Here is a 22,816-nt window from a genome sequence, read left to right as displayed (position 1 = left end):
TGGATTGTAGAACTAACAAACGAAAGAAAAACACACAAAGAAAAGTACACGTGGGATACTAATTTGCTTATGTTGCCAATCGTAATACATTAATCATGTGAATTCGTCATACTAATATAGTGCAATAATGCTTTTTAAGTAAACAAAGCTATGCATGTATGCTTATTAAAAGTATTCATTGTGGCAAAACGACGGGGATTGGTAAGAAAACAATGCATTTTTATTGCTTAATGATAGGTAACTACTAACAGCGTAAACTTAGAATGGTGGGAGGTAAACAGAAGGGCTTTACTTCAAAATTTAACGTTTAATTGTGTTTGTTCCTATAATAGTTCCCGTTATGGCCCATGCGGCCTAGACAAAAATGGAGGTTTGTGAGACTCCGAGAGAGTGTAACTCTACGCATGCGCGACTGTGCTAGAGAGATGTACGAGCAGCCTGTGCCTGGGCTACTGATGTCAAGGTCAGCATGGCCCGGACAAGCGGAATGGTGCCAAATGAGATGCTTGGGTTGAGAGACTGAGAAAATTTAGCGAAGTTTCGACATTAAGGACAGGATGAATGTGTTACAAACATGAACAATTATGACCAAATGAGAATTATGGAAGTGACTTTGCAAAATTTGGACAATGAGGAGATGAGGTGATCTTCACCACCCTTCAAATGGACCAATGAGAAATGAGTGTGGACTCTAAAGTTCCAAAATTTAGTTATATAGTTAGTGAAAAAGGGTATAAAAGAGGCCGTCTGGAGGAGAGAAAAACTTCTTGCTTTGAATTATTTTTGCATCACGACATGCTGTCGGACTGATCGATTTTTGGGTGCAAAGACTTTGAAATTTTCTTGACTTTAATTTTTGATAGGATCGGAGTGCTGCTGGGAAGTAGACATCGAGGAAGATACAGAGACTGTTTTGGGAACTTGTGTCGTTTAATCCTGTTCTTTTCTTCTCGATAAGAAGACGGGTAATATGTCTTTGAATTTTCTCATTTGTGAACTACTATGCTAATAAATGTAAACTAATTGAATTTATTCTTTTCTTTTACTTAAGTGATTAAAGAAATGCCATAGCCGATTTTCTCGAATAAAGATTACAATTTTAAAGCGTAAAGTCATGCCAGAATAATTAAAGAGAAATAAAGTTAAGTAAAAAGGTGAATTAAGAGGGTCTTGATTTCCATCAACTAACTTTTACTAGCTGGTCCATCGACCAAATTAGTGGGGTGCCTCAAATGCTTTTTTAATGAAAATTAAATACCATGGTGATATCTATAAAATGCATATGTATATAATGTATAGAATTTAACTTTTAGATGAATTAGGGTACTTCGCTGTCCAGCAGCTTGTCCTCTAGGTTTCACTGATCTTGGGAGCAGTGTGAAGTGTGTGTATGAGTGACTCGCGGTGCTATGGGCCCCACCGACGAGTGATGTGTGTTAGCTCCTGGGTATTTTGTGATGGTTTGGAGTGTTGTTTGAGAGCAGCGCTGGATCAATATCATGGGCTGTGCTGCCCTTGGTGTTGGTTAGCACAGTTACTGCTGAGTGGCCTTTGTAGAGTAGGCGCTGACAGTGGGCTCCTTTTAATATTACAACTTGTTGCTGCAATAAACATAAAGTGGAAAACCCATCTGGATTTCGTGTGGAATTCCTCTTGCAGCATTTGGCGAAGAGGATTGGATATGAACACACACATCCAGAATATGTCACATGATGAGGTAGAAAATCCTTCACTTAGGCTTACATAGCAGTCAAAGGTAGGCAGACTGTAGGTTGGCAAGCTCTGGCCAATCTAGGCCTTCTGCTGATTCCAGGTGCAGATCCACCAGTAAGAATTTCCAACATGCCTATTTCTCCTGTTCAATTGAGTGATAACAACTCGATTGTTGGGATTGTCAAAGCTTTCCCAGAAATTTTTGATGACAAAATTGTGTGCATTAAAAATTATGTACATTCTATAAAGTTGAAAAAGAATGTTGTGCCGCTTGGAGGTGAATTCTGAAGTGCATTTTGTCAGTGGACCGGTTACCATGGTCTCTGTACCTTGTGATCCTGACTAATGGTGGGCAGTAAACTCCACTCTATCAGAAGAGTTAGCAAGCTTTTGCAACGCTGCGCTCTACTTGGAGTGCGGTGTTCAGCAGAAACTCTGACAACAACAACGAAGCAGAGTTATGCTCGGAAGCTCTCAGTAAACTTTTGTCTTAGATTGTTTAGTCCACTTGCGTCATTCCCAGAGCCTTGCATCTTTTGGGTGTCTTTTCACGGGTGGTGGTGCCTGCTTTAGCAGCTGGGCTTGGGCACACAAACCAAAGTGTGTGCCGTGATCACTGGGCTCCAATTGTATCCTTTGCTTAATCCAAAGATGAGAGCTTCAGGGGGCTTTGGGTGATGAATCCTGACCAAAAAGACACCGGCTGGCTAGGTAGTGTGGTAAAAACCACTGCCATTTGAACCCCCTTCGATTGGCTGCAAGTTGTCTGTATAGTTCGGATTGCTTCCTGCACCCCTATTCACAGCAGGACTCTATCGTGGGCCATGTTTCTGCTGACTGACAGGACATGTCTCTGATCGGTGGGCAGGCTTTGCTCGGCCTCTGCCTCCTCGTCCTGCTCACCACTCTCCGGCCCCAGGACGAGGGGTGCAACTAAAGAACCCCGAGAGTAACACCACCTGGCAAGGAAACAACTGCTTTCCAGAGGTAAGTCTATAGCCTGTTCCCATTTCCAGACATCAACCCATGCTAGCATTCTATCATCAGTTATAGGACATTTACCCCTAACCTATTGTGGACTCTAGGCAGGTCGCTTTCACCACCTGTGAATTTTGGCAAGATCATGAAAGTAAAGAGTGGGTTGCCTAATTTGCAGAGGAATATCTATTAATAATGCAGCTGGCGCAGGAGCACAAGGATCCATGGTCTAAAGGACATGCCGAGCCCTGATTTTTTTTGTTCCATTTTACTTGCTTGCAAAAAAGGCCTGTGCCGCACCTTGCTAATTTGAAAATGTTAGTCTTCACAGAACAGACATTTTACGCATTGTAAGTGAGATGTTTGGTTATATATGCGTGTGTTGATTTATTTCACTTCACACGGTATGAGTTTGCCTCCAGTCCGCAGATCCGAAAATAAAGTGAGTAATTTGGAGTTGTATTACAGAGGCTGTTAGCACAGTCAGGTGAGTGTTATTCTTACTGTTATTTGGTACAAATAGTGCGCTACCGGCCATTTGTGTGGCACATTTTGGGATTCCACGTAGCACATGTGCTCTGCTGCGATACTTGTGTTCTTTCTGCACTGAGCATGCAAAATGCTCCTACTTCATCACAGCTTTCTGGTTTATGTATTATCATTATGTCTGAGGTGCATGGGGCTGGGCCCAGCCAGAAGGAGGTAGAGGGAGCTGGCCAGGGCTGGGACGGAGGCAGGCTGCACCCTCCTGGGCTTTCTTTCATATGTGGAAAGTCTAAAGCGGGATTTTGGATAGCAGAACCAGACTCTACTGTCTGTGCTGGCGGCACTGCTGTCAGTGCTAATCACCGTAGGAATGAATATGAGTGATGAACTTTCCTTACTTAAGATGGTTTCCAATTGAGTAATATCGCCTGCATCGCCACAAGTTGACCGAGTTCTCTTCACACTGGAAGCTGGCATCCCTGCAGTGGAGAACGAGATCTCAGGTCACCACACTGACGGAGTCTGAGCTGCCAGTTCAAAAGAATCTGAGGTATCCACGCTGATGGACCCTGGGGGCTCCTCTACATTCTGAGGTGCCTGACATCTCAATGTTGAATTAATTTTAGGTCTGAAGGCCTCCCGGGAATTCATATTGAAGAATTCGGAGTTCATAACGCTGAAGTAGTCTGTTACCACACACAGGAGTGGCCTGGAGTCACTCACAAGGTTTGCATTTAAGAGGTCCGAGGTCTCCTCTCCACTTTAAAAGACTCTGAGCTCTCAACAGTAGAAAAGACTGAGGTGCTCTTACACAAGGATCCTGCGGTCTTCACATTGAAGGGGTCTGAGGCCTCGTTTACGCATTTCAAGAGTCCAAGGTCTCGATAGGGACGATATCTGAACTCTCACCCCAAGCACCTCTGCCATCACAGTTGATCGCTCCCTACTTTTGCGCTCCGTCGTGAGGTGCCTTGCTCTTTATCTTTTGGATGGCACCCGCCACACTCTGCACTGCTCCATTCTGCCACACATTATATTTTCACTGATTTTTAGGCACTGGACATGTTTTTTGCCACATTGTTTTTTATTCTGGCAGCAGGGGGAGAAAAGTGTTTGGGACTCCTGCTCGAAGCCCTGGAAGGAAAACAGACCTGAATAGAAAGCTATGTTTTTCTCATGGGTCACAAAGAAATCATTAAGAAAGATGAAATAGAAGAGCTATTGTAAATATTCCCCGCCGATCAAACAGCGGATTACAAGGGAGTGATACAGTGTCTCACACAGAAATTTGACCCCCCAACGAAACGTTGACTTTGAGAGATACACATTCAACAATGCATGCCAGCAAGGAGAAGAAAGCCTAGACAATTTTGCAACAAGACTAAGGAAACTGGTCACATATTGCGAGTTTGACAAATTTGACAATGAGCAAGTAATAAGATTGCGCATCATCGAAGGTTGTCAATCAGTCGAGTTCCAAGCACGCATTCTGAAGGAACCAATGACGCTGGGAAAGATATAGACGATGGCTCGCACAGAAGCACGGGCCACAGAGCACGCCAAGCAGATGGAGATGGGAAAAGAGAAAATAGTGGCACTAGCACATCGCGTCACTGGGAATTTCAAAAAGAAAGACTTCCAGGCTCCGGTCCTACCAAAGAAGGGAGATCAAACATGCTACCGATGTGGCCTCGAATTTCCAAACTTTGGTGCCTGCCCAGCAATGGGTCAGAAGTGCAGGAAGTGCAACAGGGACAATCATTTTTCAAGCACGTGCTTGACCAGACAATTTAGAAGTGAAAGAGGCAGAACAATGAGACCACGGATGACCAGCAACAGGTACTCACGACATATGGAAACGGCCAATCGCAGCTCCTCCGACGAGTCAGAAGAAACAGCAGCACCTGTGAGGGAGGCGAGACGATATCTAATGTCAGACATGCCCAGAGAAGCCAAAGAGACAGAGCACATTCATCTCGTGGAAAAGCAACAAATAAAGAAAACCGCCACTGTGGACATCGGCGTAGGGAGCCACCAAGCTAAGTTTGTGCTTGACAGCGGAGCAACATGCAACATCATGTGCATGTCAGAATACCAGAAAATGAGAGTGAAGCCACAGCCATCACCATCGACCTTGGATGTGTTCACGTGGGGCTCTAAAAGCCCAGTAGAAAATATGGGAAAATTCACGAAGACTTTAACGTACAAAGGCAGGTCCTACCGAGAAGAAATACATGTGCTTAAGGGTGACATCCCAGCACCATGCCAGCTAAGCAATGTGACGGCACAGGTGATGGGGCTACTAGCAATGACATACCACATGTCAGAAACGAAGAACATCCTACAAGAAACCCAGCTATACTAAAAGGTCTTAGTAAGCTGAAAGGAAAACAGATAACATTACATATCAATGAAGCAATCAAGCCGGTGGCCCAGCATCATAGACGAGTACCAATCCACCTACAACTACAAGTTGAAGAGGAAATAAAAAACTTACTGGCACAAGATATAATTGAACCTGCTGAAGGACCAACGCCTTGGGTGACTCTGATTGTGGCAGTTTCTAAGAAGAACACCTCAAAGATCCGCATTTGTGTGGACATGAGGATCCCAAATACTGCAATCGCAAGGGAACGTCACCCGGGGCCACACCTAAACGACATGATCAGCTTCCTCACTGGGGCCTGCCGTTTCTCAAAGCTGGACTTGTGCAAAGGGTACCATCAGTTAGAACTGGCCCACCAGTCCAGGTACATCATGACATTCTCCACACACCTGGGTCTGTTCAGATACAAGCGACTGAGATTCGGAATCTCATCGGCAGCGGAGATATTCCAGGAGACAATACGGCAAGTGATAAGACCGGTACAGAACAGACTAAATTATAGTGATGAGATTTTGGTATTTGGAAAAACAGACAAAGAACATGACACAGCTTTGCGTCAAGTGTGCACACAATTCAATTCAAAAAGCTTTTATTCGATTTGTACATACAAATCATACAAGCATAATAAAATACATAGTTAAGATATTAAAATCACCATATGAACACGAATAAGAAAAGGAGTAGGAAGATGTGCAAAGGCTAGTGTGCAACAGTGAAAAGGCATTCATAATGAACAGACAGGAAATCAATAGGGTTTACTTGATAAACATTTCCTGGCAGCTGTACATTTCAATTTAGATAATCATAGCATACTGTGGGCATCAACAGATAAAAATAATACCTTAATTACAAAAAAAAAAAAAAATAGTATAAAACTTAAACATATATATACAGACAGGAGTGTAAAAAGTAATAGCAGCATAATACAATTCCTGGCAGCTGTATAACTTAGGTACAGACAGGTAAGTATAAAAGATATTATAGTACAATACTTTTCCTGGCAGCTGTACACTTCAAAATAAAAGTAGCCAGAAAGAAACAGATATCCTCGTTCTCCAGTGAGGATAAAAGTATCAATGCAGTTTCTGTGGTACGAATATTATACTTTATAAAAATCGGTTTAAGGATTTTATCCTAAGAAAATGAAAAAATTTACAGAAAAGTAAAAAATGGCAACTACTCTGGCGGGAAGTACTGTCACACGGGCAGGGTGTCTCTGATCTAGCTCTCGTGTTTGGGAATGCAACCAAATGATGAACAATACCCAATCTGACACGTGTTAATACATACTGATGAGAGGGACGGGTCACGTACACAAGGTAGGGTTGGAGCCCCGAAATTAAATTCAGGTCCTTGTAAAATTTCACGGTGGTAAGGTTACCAGAAATTTTATCCCGCTCTGCCTTTTGAAAATTTAGAAACGTTGTCTTAATTTCTTTTTTTGAAATAGAAACAACCTCTTCTGGCTCAAGAAACACATCAATATTAAAGAGAAGGAGATACCAGCGATGAATGTATCTCAACCACTGTATGCGTGAAGAATGGTCCAAACCTATACAATCAAGAATAATGTCTTGAGTGAATCGAGTCTCTGGCTTAGCCCAAATAGAACGCCACAATAAAAGTGGCCGAACTGCTGCTAAGTCAGAAATAAACTCGACCCCGACCTCTTCGTGGATCAATTGAACAGAGGCAGAAGGGGGAACACATAACAACCTCCTTAAAAACTTATTTTCCTCCTTCTGTAGGGATGTGCCCTCACTATGGCCCCATACACCTGCCCCATACAGTGCAGAAGAGACACAACAAACATTATATATATTCATCATATCTGGAATGCTGCGTGAGCCAAGTTTAGAGGCAAATCGAAAAATACTGCTGGTGGACCGCAGCATTTTTAGTCTAATAGAATCAAATTCAGAGGTCCAAGTCTCACTATTATTGTATGTGATTCCCAAATAACAAAAGGATTTAACATGAGTCAATTTTTCTTTATCCAAGAAAAAGGTATGCTTTGACTGCTTTGCTACCTGACCGCAAGACATGACATACGTCTTAGTTTTGTTCACTCGAAGCCTCCTAACTTGGATAAACTGCAAAAAATTATCAATTAGTCGCTGGAGGCCAATCTGTGTTCGAGATAAAAGAACAGCGTCATCCGCATAAAGTAACAGCGGGACAGGTTTTCCTCCAATCAGGGGAGCGTCAGCTGGGATGTCAACCAGAGATCGGTCAACATTATTGATAAAGAGGGAAAATAAAAGAGGGGCCAAAACACATCCCTGGCGTATGCCCCGTGAAACTTTAAAGAAAGGGGTGCATTCGCCTAGGGTGCCATAGCGGACCTTACAGGAGAGTTTTTCATAAAGTCTGGCTAAGAAATGGACAATTTCCCTCGGTGCCCCTGCATCAAGTAAAACCTCCCAAAGAATAGCGTGGTTAACCAAATCAAAAGCGCTACTCAAATCAGCAAAACATAAAAAGAGATTGCCATTTTTAGCCACAGTATATTTATTAATTAAAAGGTCCAAATTTACACATTGATCCAATGTGCCCAAACCTTTCCGGAAGCCGTATTGGACTCTAGTTAAAATATTCGAATCAGTTGCCCAATTTTCTAGCCTTTTGAGCAAAATCCTACTCATTACCTTTACAGAGGCGTCCAACAAGGAAATTGGCCGATAATTGGAAGCCTCTGATTTGTTACCTTTCTTATGTAAGGGGATAATAACCGATTGACCCCAGGAAGAAGGGAAATTAGTTTCTGCCACACAATTGAATATCCGCACCAGGATGGGAGCCCACAGATCTGGTTCATCTTTGTATAAATCCAGCGGGACCCCATCAGGGCCAGGGGCCTTGCCTCCTTTGCTAATAGAAATTCCTTCATGGCATTCCTCTAATGTTATTCCCAACGGGAGGGGTAGCCAAGGGGTAGACTCAGGGGACAGTGACTCGGGGAATAACCCTTCCGGATTAAAAATTTTAGAAAAGTGACTGACCCATTCGCTGCATGCCACATATGATGTTAATTCTGGGGCATCTTCTTTATTGAGAAAAGGACTATTAATTGTTTCCCAATAAAGTTTGCAGTTTTTGGTCTCAGCTGCTTCTTTCAACTTATCCCACGCCTCAGTCTGTAGTACCCTTTTCCTATTATTAATTGCTATTTTATATCTAGACCTAAGGTGTTTTATAACCTCCTTATCTCGTGGTTTAGTACCTAAAGCGTTCTTAAGTTCTCGAAGGGCGACTATACAGGTCTTGTCAAACCACCCCTGCTTCGGACCACTATTAGATGACGAGGCCTTAGTAAAAATGTCATCAATAATACTATTCATAGAGACAAAGTGGACTAATAAGCAACCTGGGTCACAATCATTATCTAGACAGGAACTGATTTGGTTCTTACAACTAGTAAGAACCTCCTTCTGCTTGGCCTTAGAATTAATTCCAGTCCATTTAATCCTAAGACCCTTCGGTCTAAAGGGTACTAGATCAGTAGAGCATTTTTCACCTGAAACTGTCGGGGTACCATGCCCTAGGAGGGTAACACGAATGCTGTTATGGTCACTGAGACTTTCTTCATTTACATACAAGTCAGTAAAGTCTCCACTGCTAGACAAAAGAATATGATCTATAAATGATCCTGCGTCTCTACCTGTAAATGTAGGGCATGTTATTGCCCGGTTGTTTAAATTACAGTTTAACAGGGTCAAATCAAATGTGACTAGCATGTTATTTAATGTAGAACCGTAACTGCAGTGTTGGAAGTGAAGAACGTCCTCCCTCACACCCGGACCCCCCCAATGACTGCTCATAGCCGCTCCAAAGCCACAGATATTCCCATTGGACAAATGGCAGGGCTGCAAATTAAAATCCCCTGCCCAAACAACCTCAGCCTTTCTTTTTGAAATGCCCAAGGCCTTGGTAATTTCCTTTTCTAGAGGCGGTAGAATATCTCCTCTGGTGGCATCAAAAATGTTGTTGTAGAAATTTACTACAACGAGGTCGATACTCTTCCTGCACTCTACCCTTATAACTTGACTGTGGGTCCCAACTGTCGTGCTACTTTTAACTGTACAATCACACAGCTTATTAGACAAAAGCATCAAAAGGCCCCCCTTGGCCCTGCCCGAGCTAGATTTAGTAGCTTTAAGGCAGTGAGATGTGTACCCTTCAATATTAATAAGGTCCAAACACCACGTTTCCTGCAGAAGAATTAAGTCTAATCCCTCCCCAATAAAACTGGTCCAAAAAGGTGAACCTATTTTACTAGCAAGGCCAGCAATGTTCCAGGAAATAAGGGAGAGTCCCGCTGGCTTGCCAGTGTCGCCATGAGTAGTCGACTCTGGCTGGATTACACGTGGTAGGATAGGACTATCTTCCTGGAAGTTGGTATCTAGGCCTAATCTGGGGGAAGCGGTAGATGTACATGCATCAAGGCTATCCCTACTTAATATATGCGGGAGGGGTATTAGCGATGCCACTATTGGGGATTCAGAAGGTGTAGGGAGAGGTATGGCTGGAAAAACACTCTCCATATCTTTTATGGACATACAGATAATTGAGTCTGAAGCATTTGTGAAGCTGAGTCAATCTACCTCGTCTAACACACCATATCTGTTAGGATGGGCGAATTGTGAGTACGAGGGATCAAGGGAAGGGGGCATATCCTGCCATGTTTGTTGCCACTGGGGTTTAACGGGTTGTAGGAGCTGAAAAGGTTGCTGCCACTGATGAGCAGGCTGATATGAAGGTGGAGGATGGTGGGGGGGTTGTTGCCACTGGGGACTAACATGGTGTGGGGGAAAAGATAAGGGATGTGGCGGCTGCTGCTGATAACTAACATGTTGTGGGAAAAAAGGAAAAAGGTGTGGTGGTTGCTGCCAGGGTTTAGTGAACTGTTGCGGGGGATACACAGATCCTCTATTGCTAGGAAAAGTAGAACGGGGAGGATTTGGTCTTGATGGCATGGGGAAAAAATAGGACAGAGGGAGTGGATTGATTTGAGTGGCAGGACCTCTGTTAGGTGCATTACATATGTAACTAGCTGCCCCTATATCCCTAAAATTAACTGTAATCACGTCCCCTGCTATTGTTTTCTTACTTCTGCCCACCCAATCCCCTCTACGCACAGTAAGAATTTCACCATTCATATTATTAGGTAAAGGTTTATGTAAGTGGAGCCACTGAGCGCATTTATTTCTTAACTCAACAAAAGTTTCTTTTGCTCCCTCCTTCAGTGGGGGAACTGCCGTCAACACGACCACAAAAGGGGAGACTTCTGGTGGCAGGCTGATTGACTTAAAACGAGCTTGCTTTGGCTTAAAACCTTCAGTCTTATTTGTAGGAATAGGTACTGAAGGGTTACTAGACTTTCCTACAACATCTTTTGCTTGTGAAGTGGCGGTTTTATTTCCATCGACAGAGTGTTGACAAGTCGAAATAGAACCCCCCACCTTCGGAATGGGTAAAACTGGGGACTTGACAGAATTGTTCCCTGTTTGGGACAGATGTAATAAAGCTGAATTCCCAGAAACCACCGTTACTTGTGCATTATTTGATACATCTTTAGGAAGCTGGTCACAAGATGGACATTTAGGGGCTGCTTCTGTGGTCACTTGTGGCTGAACAGGCCCTGGCCCGTTCGTCTTATTGGGCCATTTCGAGTGCATTAAAGACGTGAGCCTGTCAAGTTTGGAAATTAAGGGCTTAATTTGTGCTGCTATTGTGGCTTCAAGGTCCAATTTAAGATCTGTTACCATATTTTGAACCCAGCAGGGTATACCTGGTGCTATTTGCGGGGTAGGTGATATCAGGTTATGGTTCCTGGCTGCAACTTTTAATTTTTCCTTGTTCTTACTCTTGGACGTAACTTTTGGAGGAATGATAACCCTTCCCCCAGAATCTATAAGTACAGGAGCTGTTTCCACATCAGTTAGCCCATCCAGACTCGGCTCCGCTCTGCCGGATAACTGACAGGCTTCTAGGTCTGGGGTAGCCTCCAAATCGACAAAAGACGGATCCGAGTCTGATAGGGCGACCGATAAATCAACAGCATTCGGTACAGTCAGTGCACCAGTAGTAGGCAAAGGTAAGGGTAAAGAACAATTATTCAATAACTGTTGGGAGGGTGATTTAGCATTTGCAAGAGAACCCAAAGACGAACGCTTTGCGTTCGCAAGATCCAAGGAGACTCTTTTTTCTAATAAAACAATGCTTTTGTCAATAGTCTCATTCACCCGTGAAATGAAAAGGTCTATGGGTCCAGTCACCTGTGCTACCGCCGTAGCTTTTTTGGTGCAGCTTCTAGTTCTGTTGCGCATAGCTGACATCTGTGACGCAAGGACAGTAGAAGATGGTAATATAGCTGAAAGGCGGCCGCCGGTGTTACGGTACAAAGTAGAAGACACAGTTCCGCCTACCTTAGCAATTGATTGTGGGCAATAAGACAGAGGTTCAGGGCCAGGGCCGTCCTCTGCCGTCCTTGAACGGCCTTAAACGGCCCGCTCTTTGCCCGGTCTTCGCCCCGGCCTTAGCCCCGCGCGCGTCCCGCGTGCGCGTTGCTGCCACAGATTATATGGGAGGATCAGGTGGAGGGGCGGGAAGAGGACCAGCTGCGGCCGATCAGCGCCGCGCTGCACGCTGGTCCTCGCAGTCCCGCCTCAAGCCTTGGGGTGCAGTTACAGTGCCGTTGAGGTCGCGTTGGTGCTCCTATGCACTTAAGGGAGTCCAGGAACAAAAGACTGGCAAAGCACTTGGCCTGCGAGCGGCTCCCGCGGAGCGGGGGCCGCGAGGCGTCGGTTTACAAACAGCAGGATAAGAGGGTGAAGAGAGCAGCACTCACTGCAGGTCAGCTCTGAAGAGAATCCCAGGTTGCTCACACACCGCGATGGTAATAATGGGTGGAGGGGCGGGAAGAGGACCAGCTGCGGCCGATCAGCGCCGCGCTGCACGCTGGTCCTCGCAGTCCCGCCTCAAGCCTTGGGGTGCAGTTACAGTGCCGTTGAGGTCGCGTTGGTGCTCCTATGCACTTAAGGGAGTCCAGGAACAAAAGACTGGCAAAGCACTTGGCCTGCGAGCGGCACCCGCGGAGCGGGGGCCGCGAGGCGTCGGTTTACAAACAGCAGGATAAGAGGGTGAAGAGAGCAGCACTCACTGCAGGTCAGCTCTGAAGAGAATCCCAGGTTGCTCACACACCGCGATGGTAATAATGGGTGGAGGGGCGGGAAGAGGACCAGCTGCGGCCGATCAGCGCCGCGCTGCACGCTGGTCCTCGCAGTCCCGCCTCAAGCCTTGGGGTGCAGTTACAGTGCCGTTGAGGTCGCGTTGGTGCTCCTATGCACTTAAGGGAGTCCAGGAACAAAAGACTGGCAAAGCACTTGGCCTGCGAGCGGCACCCGCGGAGCGGGGGCCGCGAGGCGTCGGTTTACAAACAGCAGGATAAGAGGGTGAAGAGAGCAGCACTCACTGCAGGTCAGCTCTGAAGAGAAAATGGAGCAAATGGAGCAAGCAGGCCTAACATTGAAGGGAGAGAAATGCGAGCTGGGGAGAGGGAAACTAGTGTTCTTCTGGCACATTTTCTCCAAACAATGGATGAGGCCAGATCCCAGCAAAGTGAGAAACACTGAAGAACGCAAATCCCCTGATGGATGTTGCAGAAGTAAGATCCTTTCTAGGCCTCGCCAGCTACTGTGCGCAGTACATACAGGACTCCACCACAGTGAGCACACCACTAAGAGAACTGACCAAACAAGGACAGAAATTCATCTGGTCTCAGAAATGCAACAAGGCATTCGAGGAAATAAGACAAGCAGTGGTGACTGTGGAACACCTGGCTTTCTTTGACCCCCTGCTCTGCACTGAACTGACTGTCGATGCCAGTACAGTAGGACTAGGAGCAATACTAGCACAGCATCAGCCAGGGAGAGATTCACAAAGAAAGATTGTCGCGTATGCAAGCAAAAGCTTAACAGACATTGAAAAGGCATACTCGCAACTAGAAAAGGAGAGCCTAGCAGTGGTATGGGCATGTGAACACTACCCCATGTTTATCTACGGGAAGTCATTCACCATCATAACTGACCACCAGGCGCTGGTGACGATCTATGGCAGCCCGTCAGCCAAAATGCCACCCAGGATTGAACGCTGGGGCATAAGGTTGATGGGCTATGACTTCAAGATTGTGCACAAGCCAGGGAAAGAACACAACCCGGCAGACTACATGTCGAGACACCCATTACCGCAGGCCCACGAGACGACATCAATGGCAGAGGAATACCTCAATTTTGTACTAAAGCAAAACACCCCAGCACCGATAACACTAGCGGAGCTAGCAAGAGAGACCAAGGAAGAGGCCATGCTGCAATTGGCCATGGAGATAACGAGAAGGCAGAGATGGAGGCACTTTAACAATAATTGCACTTGGGGAGCAAGAGTATGCCAGGAAGAAGTGCTAGCTCTAAAGAAGATCCATGAAGAACCGTCAGAGACAGACACAGGAATAATTATGAGAGGGACAAGAATAGTGATACCAAACTCACTCCGGAGGCAACTGGTAAATCTGGCTCCTGAGTCACACCGAGACGTAGTAGCAACGAAGAAACTGCTAAGAGAGAAAGTATGGTTCCCTGGCCTAGATCGCATGGTAGAAGACACCATAACGACATGCCCCCTCTGTCAAGTGATAGGACCACCGACTAGGCATGAACCACTACAAATGTCAGAACTTCCAAGAGCGGTGTGGACAACATTAGCAGCTGATTTCTTTGGCCCCCTGGACACAGGCAACTACCTGCTTATGGTCTATGGTCATTGACAAATACTCACGGTTTCCAATAGTACGACACGTCCCATCAACATCAGCAACAGCAACACTACCAATATTAGATGACATATTTGCAGAATGGGGTTCACCAGAAGCACTAAAAACAGACAATGGTCCTCCATTCTCAGGAGAAGACTTCCGCAGATTCATGGCCTATCTAGGGATAAATCACAGGAAGATAACTCTGCTGTGGCCTCAAGTGAATGGAATGGTGGGGAGGTTCATGGGGAACATAAAAAAGACAGTTCAAAGGGCAAAGCTAGCGCAGATATCACTTAGCCAAGCTCTGTGCCAGGTACTACGTGACTACAGAAAAACACACCCCACAACTTCACAGGAAGATGCCCAGCTGAGCTAGTACTGGGAAGAACAAGTAGAACGAGGCTACCACAAATAGAAGTAACTATGGCGCCAGGTCACAGCAACATTGCAGCAAAGGACAGAGAGACGAAAGAAAAAATGAAAAAATATGCAGACGCCAAGCGACACGCTAGCTCGTCAGACCTAAAGGAAGGAGACACGGTGGTAGTGCATCAGCAACAACAAAGGAAATCTGACAGCATGTTCTCCAAAGACCCGCTAATAGTAACAAAAGGGAAAGGACCAATGAACATGGCAGAGTCGGAACGTCAGAGGATAACCCGGAACATCTCACATTTCAAAGAACTAAAAGAGAAGAAAGGGGAAGACCAAGATAAGGAAACAGCAGAGCAAGAAGAGCAGGAGCACAAGAAGAAGGAAAGGGACAATGGTGAGGGACCAGCAGAAGAGCAACAGACGGAGGCCGGCCCGAGAAGAGCATGCAGACGTCCAAAAAGACTAATAGATGAAATGTGATGATGGGAGGCACACCGACCTGTGCCCGGGCAGACTTGCATCTATATCTATCTACACATCTCTGTTTTTCACTTTTCTCGTCACTTCTTTGTGAGAAAGGGGGGAGATGTTGTGACCTGGGGGCAGGGCACTAGGACCCTGCAAGGGACTGTGAGGACACAGAGGGAATCGGACACCACATCCGGTCAAGGGTGTGGGAGGGGGCATTCCAGAGGGAGGAGAAGCGTGGACAGACGTGCGTGGGTACAGCACAGTATACTGTATACTAATAAAGCATTGAAGATCCTTACCTGTCTCCCGCGTGTCTGTGGGGATAGCGGCAGGACACTCCTCTTTTTAGGTCTCGCCTCTCAATGCGCATGCGCATTGAGCGAAGCGAGACTATAGGGGCTTAAACAGACTTTAACTAACTGGCAATTTGATGCTGTGCCCGTGCGCTTTTAGGTCAATGCGCAAGCGCATTGATCTAAAATGCGCGTGCACAGCATCAAATCGCCAGCCATCTGTTCCCCAGCAGCTCTTCCCGCTCCGCCCCACAAGCTTCCCCCAGCGTGCGCTCTGGCTCAGCCACACTCCTCCCACACCTTTGAAGTGAAGCTTCACTTCAAAGGCCCCTGCTGCTTCACACTATTCATGGCCGCCAGGCCGGGGATCTCCCTCATCGCCGCTCTCCCCGCTCCGCCCCCTGCGGCGGCCGTGTCGCATTTCTCCTCCCCCCTCCCCACAGCAATGCCCTCGTCTTGTTTTTGTTTTTATCGTTTCAGTTGTTCCCATTTAATCCACACTTTTCTGTGCACTTTCATTGCCGCTATTCTGTGCCTCGTACGGACAGAGCCAACCTGCAGCCCCTCGGAGTCTGCTTGTTACAATTCTTGCCATACTGAGCCTTTTGTGGTGGCCATCCTTCAGTCCAGTGTCCCTTTTCCTAGTCTGTGTTCTTTCATCATTTGATGCACTCTCTCCCAAACTGTCTTCTCTCTATGTTACTTATAGTCTTTGCTGTCTCTCATGGTGTATCCCCCTTCCCAGGATTACACTTACACTCTTTGCCCTTATTGCTAGTATTGTTCTTCTCTCCCTGTGCCGTCCATGTTCGTGCCCACTGTCCAAATCTGTAGCCTTTCTAGTCCTGTGTCACCTCCAGTCTTGCTCTGCTGTCCTTGTTATCTCGGTGTGTATGCACCCTTCTATTTTATTTTAGCTCTCCTGAGCAGTGCCTTTCTATGTCATCTTTCATTCTGGGCATTCTGTTTTCTTTGTCACACACTCTGCCTTCTCAATGGTCGATGTTCTTCCTTCCACATTATGCACCAATTCTCCTAATCTTCGCCCTCTTGTATCCCTTTGTAGCATCTCCATCTTTGCTTCTTCTCTCAGCATTTGCCTATTTTTCCTCCTGCTTCTCATTCTGAGCCCTACAATGCCACCAGCCGCCTGCCTGCCTGCCTCGCATTACCAAATCAAAGGCAGCCCAGCCTCCCTCCCACAAGCTTATCAGCGTGCACTCACACATCAAAGCCATCAGCCTCCCTCCCACCTCACCCCTAATTGCTTTGCTTTCCGGCCGCGAGGCCATGAGCTACTTTAAAGGGATCCGCACCCCGCCACCCCCCCCCCCGCCGCTTGCATTTTCCGTACTTGTTTCTCTTTGCTCATATTTCACTTTCTCCATTTTACCCTTTTTTCGCTCTCAATCTAACACTCTCGCCTTTTAACATCGAGCTCTATATGTGTCTTACTTCCCTTGTTCTTTTTCTCCAATTCTTTTTGCATGTCTTGCCCGTTTTCTCTCTCTCTCTTGTTAACTCCCCTTTCTACCTCTCTTTGTTTCTCTCTCTGCCCTTCTCTGTTTAACCCACCCAGGCCTCCGTTGCTCTCCATCTAAGCCTCTCTCTTCCAGCATTTTAAATCCTGCGTCGATGCAGTATCTTCTCTCATGGGTACATCGCCAGGCAGGAGTCAGCACGTACCTCCCGGAACCCGAGGACGTCTCGTGACCATCTCTTTGCCTCACGATATAGTAGACATCGATATGCTTACAACAGGTTTCCTGGAAATACCATCTATTTCCAAATCTTCCTGAAATAAGATGGCATCCGCCTAGGTGCTGTATTGAACTGCATTGAAATTACAGTTATGTAGCGCTAGGCACCCTTGACTAGACGCGGAAGCGCTATATTTTGTGTCTTTCCTCTCCTCTCGTTTCCTTCACTTTCTCCCTTCTCTGTTTCTATCGTCCGTCTCTCTCGCTTGCCGTCACTCTTCCTTTTCTGTCACTCTTGCATGTTGCATTACAAATGCTATAGGTGTCACATTTGCAAAAGTTATAACTATTGGCATTGTAAATGACAAAGCTATTAATTTAAAAAACAACACATAAATAAAATAAATGTCATTTATAAGACCAATAGTTCAAACTTTCCTAATGCGAGACCTATTGCATTTCCAATGCTTGTTAATAACTATGTAATTGTGCAGATGGCTGTAGCACTCTCTCTCTCTCTCTCACTTCGCCACCATTTAGTCCTGTTACTAAGAGATGCGCACAGCCGGCCGCTTTCTCGGGCTTAGGAATCTGGTAGCGCAGTTGCGAGCCAGAGAGGTGTCACCGCCGTCTCAGGTAACTAAGGAGGGAAGGACACTGCTCCCCGCCCCACCAACCCCTCACGAGAACTTAAGGGCACAGGAGGCACTTTAACAAGCAAATATAAGCGTTGTCAGTGCAGCCCCCATGGACTGCTCCGTGCACCCTGTGTGGCCGAGCAATAATCAGCCTGCGCGTGGAACTCCGCGGAATACTCCGCGAAGGGAAACTCTGAAAGCTCCACCTAGGCCTAATCCTGACTTAGTCTCTATGCCTTGTTACCCTGTTAACTCTTCTGATGATGCTGGGACTAGTGTAGATTCACAGGTGGGTCAAAGGATTTGTATCCACTCTCACAGAGATTCACGTACTGTGGGCATGTCTGCAAAAGCCAAGGATTACTTACTATGTTGTATGAAAATGTGTAATTGTTTTAATTGATGTGATTTTGGTTTAGGAATTTTGTATAATATGCTATAATACTTATCTTCATTTTTTTCAAAAAGGGGAAGGTGCTGTAGGTATAATCTCTGTGCAGAGCAAGCTCTCCCTCGGACTTAGAGTTCTGCATACTGTGTTCTTTCATGGAGCTCTGTGTTCTTTCATGGAGGGTTATTCCTTGAATGTGTTATGCATATTTTGTTACGCCTGAGCCTATGTTTGAATGTGGATGTCACGGCCCCTGCTGCCCATTGTGTTAGTGCGCGCAGTTACTGCTGAGTGGCAGGCCCGGTTCTAGCGGGTGGGCCGGGTGGGCCCGGCCCACCCAAAGATGAGCCTGGCCCACCCAAACAGGAGCCTTGGCCCTCGCAGTGAGGGCTTGAAGGCAGGCGTGCAACGCACATGTCCTGTGTGTCAGCCCGGGGAGACAGCTTCCCGCGCGAAACAGACAGTTTAAGATTATAGCAGCCGCACCAAAGTACTTAACAGGTCTTTAAAAGACCATTAACATGTTAACTAGGCTTTGTTTACTTCTGTTTTCACCCCTTCATCTCTGCATGGTGAAAGGGGACAAATCCTTTCTTTGACAACGGTAACCTTTGGTAACCTTTGCCTACTGTCCTGCTGCGTTGATTTTCTTTTTCTATGCAGCGCAGGGGAAAAGTGGTCTGTTTATTCCTAGTCACCCCCTGACCCCTGCAGCTGCTTATCACATAAGGCTGTGACACAAAGTATGACTAATGGAGTAGGTAAGAGAATGTGTTACAAAAAAAATATTTTTAAAATCTGCACAGGCCCAGCAGGACACATACTTCGTATGTGCTTCATTTAAACAGTTTTTATCATTTCATCATAGCCGATGCTGGTCAACAATAAAACAATACAAAATGGCAATGCCCAGATAAAGTTGGTGATTAATGATCCTGCTTTAGAGCAATCGTTTGTCTGTTAGTATTTTTTAAATGCAGACGCACTGTATTTTATGTGGATAGCTCAGTGGGTTACTGCCTTTGTCACAGAGATCCTTGTGTTACTTCAGAAGTTACAATCCTAACAAAAGGCAGTGAACAATGAACTGCCACCAAAGAGCTGCAAACAAACATGAATGGTATAATTAGAACTTCGCTTTTTTTGTTTTGTGATATAGTTAGAACTTCCCTAGTCTTTTCATTATTCTAATGCTGCTAAAATGAGTATGTTTGGGCAGATATACATTTTTATCAGTAAAGCTGACCCCCATGGAATACTCTTTAAATCCTAAGGTTGTGTTTCCCCAGACCAAACCCTCTTAAAATATACTAACCACCAGAATGGATGACCTATGATTCCTACACCTTGTAATCCTCATTGGCTTATGTGACATTCCCTGTAGACTGATTTACATACTTGCATGATTCATTGTCTCTGTAAGTGTGTGCGTGGTGTAAAGTACTGACACACACTACATTGATATGAGCAGCGTTATACAACAAATTAAATGCATATGAGAGAGGGGATACGCAAACATGAGGGGCGCTGGTGGAGGGTGCCAGTGAGGGAATCCGAGGAGGGGGTAGTGGGAGGGGCTATGGAGCGATGAGGGGCACTGTTGGAGGATGACAGTGAGGGAATCCGAGGAAGAGGTCATGGGGTGGAGGGGGAAGCTAGAGAGAGATGAGGGGCACTGGTAGAGGGTGGTAGTGAGGGAGTCTAAGGAGGAGGTCATGAGGGGGAGGGGCTACAGAGAGACGAAGGGCACTGGGGGAGGGTGGCAGTGAGGGAATCCGAGGAGGAGGTCATAATGGGGAGGGGCTATGGGGAGATGAGGGGCACTTGTGGCGTGTGGCAGTGAGGAAATCCGAGGAAGAGGTAAATAGGGGGGGCATGGATGGATGAGGTACACTGTTGGAAGGTGGTAGTAAAGGTATTTATGGAGAAAGAGGTTTTTGGTGCAGCGCCAAAAAAGACTTTTGCATCAGCGCTGAAGCCGGCCCTGTCATGGCCTTTCTGTTTTTGTTTATTTAATTAACAGTCGGGCCATAAAGGCCACTGTGGAACATACTTTAAAGTGAGTGCTAATTATATTTATTGCTCTATCAATGTTTTAAGTATGAAGGTGATTTTACTAATGTTTTTACCGGGAGATGGTGCCTGAGATGGGGCGGGGCCCAAGGTCATCTGTGAGATAAGGTGCACTGGAGAGGAATAGTGGCTAATCAAGCTTGTAAGGGAGTGCGTTGAAGAGTCCGTGGTCAGGTTGAGGTAGTAATGAAGAGGGATTCTCCCTGAAGGCTCACACAGAGGGAGCCCGAGAAGTGTCACTTGCCTGATACTCCCACCTCAGAAACCTCCTCTTTCCATCAAAGTATCATTACATAGAAAAAACACTTTTTGTGAGTGATAACATTAAAAAGAGATTTGGAAAAGAGTGAGTTTTACTGGGCCTTGAAAGACTGAGAAGAGGTAAAGGAGGGCCCTGAAGCAGGCCTGCCTAGACATATATGTGACAAATCGAGCCCGCAGTGGCCCACCCAAATGCGTCCTTGGCCCACCCAATTAAAAATTCCTGGAGCCGGGCCTGCTGAGTGGCCAATGCAGAGGGTGCGCTGACTGTGGGCTCTGTCTAGTTACCACTTGTTGCTGCAATAACGTAGAGTGGGGAACATACGTGGATTTCGTATGGAATTCCTCTTGCAACAGCTTCCCAGTCTTGCACTTGGGTGTATACAATACACAGGCTTGTGTCCGGGTGGGTGTGATCTTGGAAGTGGCAGCATGTTCCAGGTGACTGTTTTATCAAACAGGAGGGCGTGGGAACGCCAAGCATTCCTCCAGAGGTCAGGCAGCAACATGGGCGGCAACAGCAGCAGGGTTCATCTGTGCCCAGGCACACACCCAAGCAAGCATTCACTCTACCACACCCTCTAGCAACCCCTTTCTCACACACTACTAAGTCAAACATGTCACCCTGGCAATGGCCTAACAGGACATTCCCCTCATAAGCCCTTCCATGACACTTTCAATGCCCAATATGTCCCATCTCACACAACTAAAGGTCTCACCTCGATACTTCCCAAACACATTCCCCATCTCACTGCACTGGAGCAAAGCCTGGCCCCGAGACCATCCACACACACCATTCCACAACTACAGTTACCAGGCTTCGCCCTGACATTGTCCTGACACAAATCTTTACTCGGACATTACCCGCTGTCAGAGCTGGCAGGCCTCTCCAGAGCGCCTTTAAACACACAACCTTGGCAATGAAGGAATTAATAAGTAAGCCCATTTTATGACAGGTGAAACCTGCTGCAGAGCCCAGAGGAGGCAGGGGCTGTACACGTAGACATACTCGTCTCAACACGTTTTCTGGTCTCTGGTCTGACAACTTCCACCCCGCGTTCGCATCTGCTCAATGTTAATTTCTGTTTTTATTGTATATACTATTTTTAAAGTAATACTTTTGTATTTTTAACGCACATTTGTATGTAAGAATGGATTGGTGGTTCCTTTTATACTGTACAGGATGTGTATACTTTTATGATAAAATGTTATCGTATAAAGTACATACAACAAAACATAGTGATGACACGTCCATACAGATATCGGCAGTACAGTCATCAGTACAAAGATGCTGGCTGTACAGGTATCGAAAAGCAGGCCGTCAATAGAGACGGTCTCTGTGCAGCTATCAGCGCACAGATGTCGCCGCCACAGCTGTTGACGCCGTGTTCTCATTCAGCAGGTTACGTTTCACCAGAGAGCATCAATCACTGCATCGCCAGGACCACATGGGCGTCAGTCTGCGCGCGCCGCCCGTCCTACTGCCCACGAGCCCCCCACTCACCGCCTCGATGGGAGATGTGCCGGCAGTGGAACGCCAGCTCCTTCTTCCTGTGCAGCAAGAGTGGGTGCTTCAGCAGGTAGCAGGAGGTGGCCGCGTAGCCCCCCAGGGCTGGCAGCACGTAGTACAGAAGCTTGTGCATGGCCACCTGTAAGGTGTGGGGTTAGGGGCAGGAGCGCCCCTTGAAGGTATGGGGCTCGAGGTGTGTCCTCTAGGGTAGTTCCACTGGAAAGAGTGGGAAGTCGAGGTGCGCCTCCGGGAAGGAGTAGGACATTAATCCTGGATGGCGTGGGGGCGTCGCGGTGTTTCCCTGGAACTCTGGGGGGTCGAGGTGTGGCGGATCCAGGTAGCTAGGGAGGCCGTGCCCGTGTGAGGCAGGGTTAGAGGATGAGAACGGGCTTCAGTCACGAGCTTCAGTGTGAACAGGTAAGTGCGTTGATGCCGCACGGCAGGGAGCTCTTGAACTTGCAGACCTGCAGCTCCTGCTGAGCCGGGCGAGTGCATACGAGCTAGGGAGTGCCACGGCCTTCTGGAAAAGCTGGTTCCGGCAGTGCTGTATCACTGGCCGGCCCTGCCTGCATGCCATGCCCCGGTCGTGCAATGCGGACTCCCACATCAGCACATTTCATCGCTTTTTTGTTTTTTCTTTCATTCTTTAGTCTCTCTGAACACCTCTGGCGGCTGGCCCCGGGTCATGCCTGTCACTGCAGAGCCTCCGTTCGAGCTTCTATGGAGCCG

The 22,816-nt window shown here is 46.6% G+C and overlaps 1 protein-coding gene across 1 annotated transcript in view; it reads right to left on the bottom strand.

The window, feature by feature from the left end:
- The window catches only part of LOC144768592 (lysophospholipase D GDPD1-like), a 223,782-nt gene extending 201,202 nt beyond the window's left edge, over nt 1-22,580 (bottom strand). The window contains exon 1 of the mRNA XM_078652386.1: nt 22,082-22,580. Coding sequence (XP_078508512.1) covers nt 22,082-22,220 — 139 coding nt within the window. The 5' untranslated portion in view covers nt 22,221-22,580. The remainder of the gene's footprint in view (nt 1-22,081) is intronic.
- Between the last annotated feature and the right edge of the window lie 236 nt (nt 22,581-22,816).

This window comes from Lissotriton helveticus, chromosome 7 (assembly GCF_964261635.1).
Source record: "Lissotriton helveticus chromosome 7, aLisHel1.1, whole genome shotgun sequence".
In the NCBI taxonomy this organism is placed as follows: Eukaryota; Metazoa; Chordata; class Amphibia; order Caudata; family Salamandridae; genus Lissotriton; species Lissotriton helveticus.
This window is presented reverse-complemented; position numbering and strand designations above follow the sequence as displayed.